This window comes from Arvicola amphibius, chromosome 5 (assembly GCF_903992535.2).
Source record: "Arvicola amphibius chromosome 5, mArvAmp1.2, whole genome shotgun sequence".
NCBI classification, from domain to species: Eukaryota; Metazoa; Chordata; class Mammalia; order Rodentia; family Cricetidae; genus Arvicola; species Arvicola amphibius.
This window is the reverse complement of record NC_052051.1, coordinates 15,065,267-15,076,019: the sequence shown is the minus strand read 5'-3', so window position 1 is coordinate 15,076,019 and position 10,753 is coordinate 15,065,267. Positions and strand designations below refer to the sequence as shown.

Here is a 10,753-nt window from a genome sequence, read left to right as displayed (position 1 = left end):
ATGCCTCTTCTGGCCAGCATCATGGGCCTGGCAGGCCTTCTCCTCTGGACAGGCCACACAGTGGGGGCCTTAAGGATGCCCAACACCACACTGTTCCTGGGCCGACCCAAGAACATAGCTGTGTGGCCCCTGTCTGGCTTGGGGGTGCCCCGGTACCGCCGGAAACGCCATATCTCTGTACGGGACATGAGTGCCTTGCTGGATTATCACAATCACATCCGGGCCAGCGTACACCCGCCTGCTGCCAACATGGAGTACATGGTGAGTCCAAAGCCTTCCTGGTGCACCTCCCAGCCAACACCAGTCTGTTCACTGTGGCTTGCAGTGCTGGCTGGCTTTGAAGTACTGGACCATCTGTCTGCCTAGCCCAAGCAAATGGAGACAATGAGCAATCCATTTGACAGATGCAGAAAGTAAGGCGGTGGCATAAATCCTCAGCGAATGGGCCTGTGTGGGGGTGGGGAGAGAAGAATGCTATCTGTAGGGCATCTTTGCGCTCTGCCAGGGCCGTCACATAACCTCTTTCTTCAAGACAGTATTTTATCTGTTTTCCCAAGGAAGGGATTGAGAGTCAAAGGACAGGTTTGCCTAAGGTCCCCCAGCCTAGATTGCAAGCCTGGTCTGCCTGCTGCTAAGCTGGGAGTTTCAATTAACACAATATACAGCCCAAGAATTTTGCCTCCACACTGGGAACCTGCAGGGGGTGGGAGACAATGGAGCTTTCCAGACCATTCGCCGGCCCCGGACCATTCATTCCCAGCCCCAGTGGAGGACAGGCAGGCACCAGGGTATCTTGGGTTGAGGAAGGCCAGGAGCCAAATCTCAGTGCAGGTTGGGATGTCTTCTTCAGTCAGTCCTAGTGTCTCTTAGCTCAGTCAGCCCCCAGGGTGGAGGAGGAAAATCCTCCTATTACAACTCCTCCCCAGGACCATTGTCCCCAAAGCCTGGAGAGATAGCCCTCAGCCCATATAGGCATCTTTAGGAAAAGAGACATCAGATAGGCCTCCTCCTGCCTAATAAGTGGAAAGGTGGCTCCCTTTCAGCGTTCTCTGTGCACTACCTCCTTCGTGAAGCCAGACACAGCGCTAAGCCTTTTCTGGATACCATGGAGGACCAGGCTTACTCCCTCAAGAAGACTACTTGGTTGGGAGGGGGGTGGGGGTGGCAAGAAAAACTAAAAGTCACCAATAAGATATAAAGGCCAATATCACATGTCAGGAGGCAACTGGGAAGGGTCCAGAACTGGATGGCAGGCAGCTGGGGGTGGGGTGGATGGACTGTCATTTATCTGTTTGCTGACTCATTCACTCATTTATTAACACTGAAACTGCCACGCAGAAGGCCTCTAGTTTCCAAATAAATGACACATTAATTGAGTACCAGCGGTATGGGTGGCACCAGCCTCAGCAGGTGTTTACTTACTGCCTGCGGTATAGAGCACAGGAAGCAAGCCAGCTACTCCCACCAGGGATGCTGGGAGAAGCAAGCCAGCTACTCCCTCAGGGATGCTGGGAGAGGCAAGCCAGCTATTCCCTCCAGAGATGCTGGGAGAGGCAAGCCAGCTATTCCCTCCAGAGATGCTGGAAGAGGCAAGCCAGCTACTCCCTCCAGGGATGCTGGGAGAGGCAAGCCAGCTACTCCCTCCAGGGATGCTGGGGAGGGTCGCGCTGCTTCTATTTTGTTCCTTCTCTCCCTCTCCCTGCTTTCCCTAAAAAGCAGGAGGCAGCAATGGGGTGGGGTGGGGGCTTCTTACGTCCCCATTTCTCTTTTGCTTTGTGACTTGTGCCTGCAGATCAGGGTGAGACTAAACGACCCTCGCTCCCGAAACCTTTCTTCCAAGCCCCAAGAAGGTCTGGGTCACGTCTGTCCCACGTTCCCACACGCCCTGGGGTTGTCGTGAGTCATGCTTGTTTGACAGGTCATTTCCTTGCTAGACTGAGGCCCTGGTGCCAAAGACTATTGTTCAATATTTGCTGGGTGAACAAATACTAACACAGAGAATTCCAGGGAGTCACAGTTGGGAAGAAACTGTTTGGGGGTGTTGCTTGTTACAATTTTATTTATTTATGTTTATGGGTATGGGTGTTTGACCTGCATGAATGCCCGTGTACCATGTGTGTGCCTGGTACCCAGGGAGGTCAGAGGAGGCTTTGGATCCCCTGAAACTAAGGTTACAAATGGTTCTGAACCTTCATGTGGACACAGGGACCTGAACCCCCGTCCTCTGGAACCCCAGTCCTCTGGAACCCCAGTCCACTGGAAGAGCTCTTAACGACCGAGTCATCTCTCTCCGGCCCTTAGTTTGGTTTTGAGACAAGGTCTTGTCATCAGTGGAAAATGTTATTAGCTGTGTTTGAGTCCTCAAAGCTCAGCTGGTGGGAGACTTTAACCAGGCTCCGGATCGTGGGGTGGGGCTCTTCTCTCTTCTCATGTCCCCATAATTTTCCCTGTCTCATGTAGTTCAGGCTTCTCTTAAACAGAAGAGGGTGTCATTCTCTAGAACTGGAGTTACAGGCAGTTATGAGCTGCCATGTGGGTGCTGGGAACCAAACCCAGGTCACCAGTAAGTGCTCTTGTTCTCTGAATCATCGCTCCAACCCTAGGAACTAGTATTTTTTTAAGAGATAACCCTGCCCCCCCCCCAGCTATAAACTGTGAAGAATTTCCACACTGGACACTTATATAACTGTGAAGAAGGTGAAGGAGGGGGTTTAATAGGTACTGATATGGAAGAATCACCAGGGTCACCTGTCTTGTCAAATGAAGAACTGGCTATAGAACTGAGCATACACAGCCATTTGTGATCTATATGTCTGGGTTACGGGGAGTATTTCTGGTTGGAGATTGTTGGGGAAGGGTACAGGCGTGATGAGAGATGTAGAATGTTCTACTTTGCCTTCTGTTGATATATATCAGTATCTGTCTGCGATATAGCCTTGACTGGCCTGGTACTCACTATGTAGACCAGACTGACCTCAAATTTATAGATATCCCCCTGTTTCTGTCTGCTGAATGCCAGGATTAAAGGTGTATACTTCCATGCCCTGCTTTCATTATTTTTAATCTTAGATATTTTTATGTGTTTTCAAGCTTTTAAAAGAGGTCTTGAATTCAATTTTTAAATGAATACTGCAAACTTAAAATCAATGATTCTTCTTCATTCTGGGGTCAGTCACACATAGGAACTCCTGATAACTATTAAACAAATGCCCCAGGATTCCAAGCAGAGCTGAGGACTTTATCTTTGAGGTCTAGAAAGGAAGAAAGAGCACAGGGCTCTGGGCCAGGGACCTGAGCATAGACTCTGGCTCAGCTATGGATTTGTGCCTCTGTTTTCTGATCTCTACATGGGTGTGTTGATCTCAGGAGACTGAGAAAGCACGGTGCCAGGTAAGTGGGCCTGTTTGCACCCCGCTTTGGTCATGGTGGTTCTTTACCCTGGGGCAAGTTCCTGGCCTTTCTTTCATCAGGTTTGGGATGAGCAGCTGGCCAGGTCTGCCAAAGCCTGGGCCACCCAGTGCATCTGGGCCCATGGACCCTCACAGCTGATGAAATACGTAGGCCAGAACCTCTCGATCCATTCCGGCCGGTGAGTGAATCTCTGCCCTTTCCTCATTCAGTCGTTGGACGTACAGACATGGACGTCGAGTACTTACTCTGGCCCCGGTGCTACACGCGGTGGCGGTCACTGGGATGAACCAGGCAGATGAGCTCTGCACATATAGAAACTAACTCATCAATAGCTGCAATACGGGGCAGACAAACTGGAGCTCACGCTACTTCAGAGAGCAAGAATGGATTGGAAGACTCACGTGCTTAATAAGGCGGTGAGGGATATGGGGAGAAGAACGAGGATGGGGGTAGGAGGTGAGGACATGGGGCCCAGGAACAGCAATAAAACTGAACTGCCAGCCTGGCTTTTGTCACCAGGCCAGCTTCTGAGTCAGAAAGTGGGCGCCAGAGTTCTGAGGAAGTTTGGCCTATGTTCCAAAACTTAGGGTCTCTTTTGACCTAGATTAGCTATTTCTAGACTTGTGAGTTTCATAAGACAGTAACAAGGGCTGAGGAGATGCTCCAGTAGCGAAGTGTTTGTCTGGCAAGCACAAGGACCTGTGCTCAATCCCCAGAACCCACAAAAAGCCCAGCACAACAGCGCATGCCTGTAATCTTAGCCCTGGGGAAATAGAGGCAGGAAAGATCCCTGGGGATCACTGGCCAGGCAGATTTTTTGGCCAGTGAGAGACCCTACCTCAAAAAACAAGGTAGATGGCATCTAAGAAATGATACCTGGGGTTGACTACTGGCCTTCACATGTAGACACATGCTCCACATGAACACATATGTGTGCACATGTGCACACAAACACACACATAAACATTTAAGAGACGGTCATATGTCACAGTTTTATTCAACCAATTGAGGACATTAGGAAAACACAGCCCTCCCCATCCTACCAGTTTGCCATGACCTCAGACGGATCAGGGTTGGTCCTGATGACTGAGTTTCTGGCACCACTGGGCCCCTTTGCACTTTTGCATGTCACCAACTGGTTGGAGCCAGTGCCGAGCTTGGGGATTGTGGCTGGTCTCTCAGAGCCCTGCAGATCTGATCTCAGTGACCAGGTCATTCCTCAAGCTCACACACACTCTCTCCTACAATGACATTCTTCCTGACACACTCTCCGCGGCCTGAAACTCACCGAGAAAGGGTGTGAAGAGCAGAGGCACAGTAGCACTTTGCCAATGTGACTACTCTCAGGCCACCCCCCGTCCGCTCTTTGTCTCACGCCTGCCTGTTCAACATAAAGATGAAGAGTAAGATAAAATACCAATGGGCAGTCCAGGAAAGGAAAGCTGACAATAATACACACATACACAGACACACACACACACAATTTAAAATAAATCTTTTTAAAAAACAACCATTTTATATTTATGAGTATATGTGTATGTCACATGTGCTCTGGTGCCCCGAACTTGGATCTCTGGAAGAGCCACCAGTGCTCTTGACCTCTGTGCCACCTCTCCAGCTCCAACATTTAATCTTTTTTGTTAAAACTGAGACTAAGAGAGATAGGGAGAGCCAGCTGTAGTGGCAACACTTTTAATCCCAACACTCTGGAGGCAAAGGCAGGCCAGTCTCTGTGAGTTCAAGGCCAGTCTGAGCTACAAAGACAGACGCTGTCTCAAGAAAGGGAGGCTCCATGAGAGGGATTGGTGAAGGGCAGCCAGAAAGACCCTTCAGGGAAGTCATCCGGGGAAAAGCCCAGAGCAAGTCCAAGAACTGAAGGAACGTCCGACTTTTGTAAGTTTGAGGGGACCAGCAGCAAGTTTCATGTGATTTAATTCAGCACAGCCTCAAGTTCCAGCACAAGACTGCTTCTAAACTCTGTCCCAGAGAGAGTTGCTTGGAAGGCCTGATCTCCTCAGGCAGGAATGGAGAAAGTCCTCAGACCCCATCAGGTACTTCAGTCTGCAGAGAGCTTCCTGGGATAGCCTGATGCTCCAACATGCCTCTCTTTCCCTAAAAATACAAGTTGTGTCTGAAATACCACCACAACCTGGCTCTTCACACAGCTTTACTGAGCGCTATGTGCCAGACAGGTGAGCGTTCCGTCGCCCTCCTCTCAGACCTTAAACCCCTGAGGTAAGTATGGCCTGTCTACATCCTACCATCTTACAGATGGCAGATGTGCCAGAGAATGAGGGGACTCAACAACACGTTGGTGAGTTCCATCCTCCCTTCACTGTCTTCCATGTTCTCGGCCTCCCCAGGTACCGTTCTGTGGTAGATCTCGTGAAGTCTTGGTCTGAGGAAAAGCGGCATTACTCATTCCCAGCTCCAAAGGACTGTGCTCCACACTGCCCTTGGCTCTGCAGGGGCCCTGTTTGCTCCCACTATACCCAGGTAACCCTCTGCCAGCCAAGAGTGCTACTCAACAGACCCTGGCACCTCAGAGAGTAATGGGGGGGGGGGCGGCAGAATGAGAATTAAAACACAGGCCCATGGGCTTCCTTTTGTTTCTTTCTGTAGACAGGGTCATTGAATATCCCAAGCTGGTCTCTCACTCTCCATTTTCCTGTCTCAGCCTCCTGAGCGTTGGGACTATAGGCAAGCCCACGGTTCCCAGTGTGTGCTTTCCTTTATGTAGACATTCCTGGAAAGCTGTGTAGACCACGCACTGAGATGAATTATATTGAAATACAGGCTCTCACAGGCTTTGAACTCAGAGATCTCCTCCCGCTTCACCTTCTGAGATTACAGGCATCACACCCTGCCACTGTACTGTTTTGAATGTTCTGAGTATTTTCTGTTTCTCCAAACTCCTACTGTCTGCTTTGTTCCCACCACTGATCTATACCCTAGCCCTTTCCAACTATCTTAAAAAAATAAAAAATAGCCAGATGTGGTGGTGTGTACCTCTAGGCTCAGCACTTCAAAGGCACTGTGAATTCAAGGTCAGCCTGGTCTACTGAGCAAGCTCTAGGCCACCCAGGGGTACATAGGGAGGTTCAAATCATAGTGAGTGTCTCAAAACAACAGCAACAACAACAAACTCATGGACCATCATTACATCCACCTTCCCAGTAAAGCACAGAGGCACAGAGAGGGTCAGAGACTCAGACAAACACAGCAGGTGATGTTGAGATGCTGATCCAAGCGTGTGTGATTCCAAAGTTTAACCTCCAACACTACAATGGCTTTCAAAGGTTGTCACTAAAAGGAAAATCTTAAAAAGAAAAAAATAAATGAAAGGGTATAGAAAATAGTAACATCACACACGATATGGATAAATATTGCTTTATAACGCTCTTTGGCATGCTGGGTATACCCAAGGGCTTAGAACCACAAGGCATGAGCTCTACTGTGCTGAACCCCTGCTTCTTTCAGCCGACTCTGTACCCTGCACACCTATTTCTCCATGTAGCAATATGAAACACATTCCTTACTGCTGGTTTCAGTTAAACGTTATTTTTGAAAAACATTCTATTACAGAATAAATGTTTTGTTGTTGTTGGTTTTGGCTTTTTGTTTTGTTTTTGTTTTTTTCTTTTGTTTGTTTGTTTGGTTTGGTTTTTCGAGACAGGGTTTCTCTGTAGCTTTGGAGCCTGTCCTGGAACTAGCTCTTGTAGACCAGGTTGGCATCGAACTCACAGAGATCCTCCTGTCTCTGCCTCCCAAGTGCTGGGATTAAAGGCGTGCGCCACCACCGCCCAGCTCAGAATAAATGTCTTAAGCCATCCTCCAGCCCCTTAGGATAGGCAGACGTGGCCTCTTCTCCCATCCTTCAGCCCTAGGCCCCAAGACTTCACCGAGTCCGTACTCCACAGGAATGGGGTCTAGTGACCATGCTTCCCAGGGTTCTCGGGCTCCTCTAAGCCTCAGTCTACCTGTCTCTGTGCTTCCGCAGATGGTCTGGGCATCCTCCAGCCGACTGGGCTGCGCCCTTCACACCTGCAGCAGCATCGATGTATGGGGCAGCACCTGGCAGCAGGCTGTGTACCTGGTCTGCAACTACGCCATTAAGTAAGTACCGCACCGGGGTTCCTCCTGCTCAGTGCTCTACTGGTTTGGACAATTTAAGAGACTCAATTGATGAGGCCTTTTGTCTGTTTGTTTGTTTTGTGGCACCAGAACTGGGTCTCACACAAGCTAGGCAAGTAGTCTACCTTTTAGCCACAGCCTCAGCCAATAATCCTTCTTCTGTGCCCAAGGCGTGGGGGTAGGAGACAGACAGAGGGCCGAAAGACGGGTGAGGGGGTGGGGATTGTGGCTTGAATTGGCCCATCTGCCCATCAAGTGGCTAATCACCATGAAGCCAGCCTTTCACGCCAGTGCCAGGCATCACTGAGCAAATGGGTACGGTGCTAGTCCTCTGAGCTCACCCCAAGGAACAGACAGCTAAGAGCACCTGCTCTTGGGAGGGCGGGTTGGATGGAAGAGCAAAGACGAAAAGAGCATGCGCAGCTCGCCCAGACTTACCTCGCGGCATGTGGTAGGCAGGAGACCAGGAGCCATCTTTACACAAATCTATTGGAAACACAGGGAAATGGCAAGATAAGTTCCTATCCAGTATCAGAACGCAGCCTTACTAGCATTACAGCGTTTCAGCTCAAAATGAGAATAAAAAACTGGTTTTTTGTTGTTGTTGTTGTTATTGTTGCTGCTGCTGGTTTTTGTTGTTGTTGTTTGTTTGAGACAGGTTTCACTGTTACCTAGACTGGCCTGGAATTCACTGCTTAGCCGAGAGTGGCCTCAAGCTTGCAGGGGATTAGACTCTGCCTCAGTTTCCCCAGAGCTGGGATTAGGACAGAAAACCCAGTTTAGCCATTATCTGTTTTTTTTTTTTTAAGCAGAATTTACCCTCAAGTGGTTAAACAAACAAAAAACAAAGAACTTCTTTGAGTCTACCATCCAGACCTCCCCACCCCACCCTCCTCATTCTAGAGGGTCTATTTTTTCTTTCTTTCTTTTTTTTTTTTTTAAACAGGCTCTTTTGTAGCACAGGCTGTCTTCAAATTCTCAGTGAAGATGACTGAGCTTCTGGGTCCCCAGCTTGACCTTCTGATTGTTGGGGTTATAGGTGTATTCCCCCCCACATGCCTGGCTTCCAAGAGGATCTTTAAAAAAATACAATTTATTATATCTGGCACTAATCCTAATATCACGGAAATTTTGAAGAGCTCCATGGATGGGTGAAAAAAATTAATGAAGCCTGTTATGAAATCAGAAGCACATCCTTTCCTAAGCACTTGCCATACCTGGTGGCGCTTGGTGTAATCTCAACACAATGAGCTACAAAACACCCAGTCTCAGAAGCAAAAACAAAACAAGCAACACATAAAACCAACCCAATTACCTTTTTGCTGGGTGGGGGGGAAATGGATTCCATTTCCGGCTATAAGGACTATTCGCTAGTTTGGACTGTAAAAAAAAAATAAGCCTTAGGAATTGTAGATAACTGATAACAGGCTGCAAGGCCAGAGATAAGATACCTGGGTAGCCTGCGGCAAGAGCAAGAGACTACTAGGTTTTCTGAGGAGGAAGAGAGACACTGTGAAGGGCCTCAGCCAGTTGAGGGGAAAGTGAGGTGTATACTAACCAAGCCTGCAGCTAAGGGCACTCTGGAAGTTTTGTTTTATTTCATTGCTGCTTGTTGTTGTTATTTTGTTTTGTTTTTTGTTTGTTTGTTTGAGACAGGGACTCTTTACATGGTCTAGGCTGGCCTGGAATTTACCACATAGCCCAAACTGGCCTCAAACTCATAAATCCCCAGCCTCAGCCTTCCAAGTACTATGATTACAGACACGCACCACCTGCCTCCTAGTTAGGGCACAGTTAGTGATGGGATTCTGTAAGGCAGGACTCTGAGAACTATGGCCCATGGCCAAACCTAGCTTGTGGCCCATTTTAAATAAAGCTTTATTGAAACATGGGGTTACAATTCCTTTATCTCTTCTCTACAGCTGTTTTCATGTCACAGAGACACAATAAATAATACTTAAAGTTTTAGTAAAATATAACATAAAAGATACCATTGAGTCTTTTTTTTAAGTGAAGAATTCAGTGACAATTACTATACTATTGTGCAACCATTGTCATTTTATTTATCTATATTACAGTCATTTATTTGTTGATTCTCTCCTTCTACCATGTGGGTCCTGGGGATTGAACTCAGGTCACTGGGCTTGGCAGCAACTGCCTTGACTTGCTGAGCCATCTTGCTGGCTCTGTTGTTTCTTTTGAGACAAGGTCTCATGTAGCCCCAGTTGGTTTTTACCTCATTAATTAGCAAATGTTGATCTTGTTCTAATCCCCTCACCTCCAATTATGGAATTATGGACCTGTTACCTGTGGTACTGGGAATAGAACCTGGGGCTTTGTAAATGCTAGGCAAACTCTCTATCAACTATTTACCTATTCCTTCTAAACTTTTTCCTTTTCTATCAGCCCAGAGAAATGTCTATAGTCATTAGGCAATAGTTCCCTATTCTCTTCCGTAGAAGGTGGAGGTCTTTTGAGAGGGTAATTCTACAGCTGAGTACCTAGATTAAGGATGAAGCCTTGAAGACAGGGAAGGTGGCCATAATGAGGCTCCACAAGTGGGCCACTCATGCCTCGTTATCCTCATCAGCTAATTAGCAAGCTCTCATTTGCACAATATACATATAGCAAAGAGGTTTTTCCCCCCATAGGTCATTTCACATCATTTTCATGGACACTGTCACATTTATTCTATTCAGAGAATAATATCAGTTTCCAAGAAATGAAATGGCTCAGTCTGTCACCAGGATGAGAACTCAGGACCAGAACCCAAATCTGCCCCCTCCAGGGAGACTGGGAGAAGGCGAGAAAGCCAAACCTTATAGGATGTCAGTATTTTCCGAGGACAGTGATGCTGCACACATATGCACAGGTTGTATTTGTGCTGTTCTTGGCATCCCTATGGAGGAGGGATCTGCTGGGTTTGCAGAGAAAGAAACCAGGGCTTACAGAAGTGCCATGTCCGAGGTCCCATGCGCAGTGGACCCCAGAGTGGAAATGTGGAAATCTGTGAAGTCTATTTCACCTAAACACTCGTTCCCTAATGCTGTTTCCCCTGGGTCTGTTCTCTTGTAGGGGCAACTGGATTGGGGAGGCGCCCTACAAGACTGGGAAGCCATGTTCTGCCTGTCCCTCCAGTTACCAAGGCAACTGCAACAGCAACATGTGCTTCTCTGGACTCAAATCCAACAGGCTCCCATGGATCTAA

At 48.1% G+C, this 10,753-nt stretch overlaps 1 protein-coding gene across 1 annotated transcript; it reads left to right on the top strand.

Moving 5' to 3' along the window:
* On the top strand, nucleotides 1-10,753 carry R3hdml (R3H domain containing like). Its single transcript, XM_038332087.1, has 5 exons — nucleotides 1-261; nucleotides 3,471-3,589; nucleotides 5,775-5,907; nucleotides 7,412-7,527; nucleotides 10,621-10,753. The coding sequence occupies exons 1-5, from the start codon at nucleotides 1-3 to the stop codon at nucleotides 10,751-10,753; spliced, it is 762 nt and encodes a 253-aa protein (XP_038188015.1).

Bases quoted from the DNA above. Each gene is read 5' to 3' on its own strand.
- R3hdml (XM_038332087.1), top strand. From the start codon at position 1: ATGCCTCTTCTGGCCAGCATCATGGGCCTGGCAGGCCTTCTCCTCTGG. The intron at 5,908-7,411 runs GTAACCCTCTGC...GTGCTTCCGCAG, and splicing joins TTTGCTCCCACTATACCCAG to ATGGTCTGGGCATCCTCCAG. The intron at 7,528-10,620 runs GTAAGTACCGCA...GTTCTCTTGTAG, and splicing joins GTCTGCAACTACGCCATTAA to GGGCAACTGGATTGGGGAGG.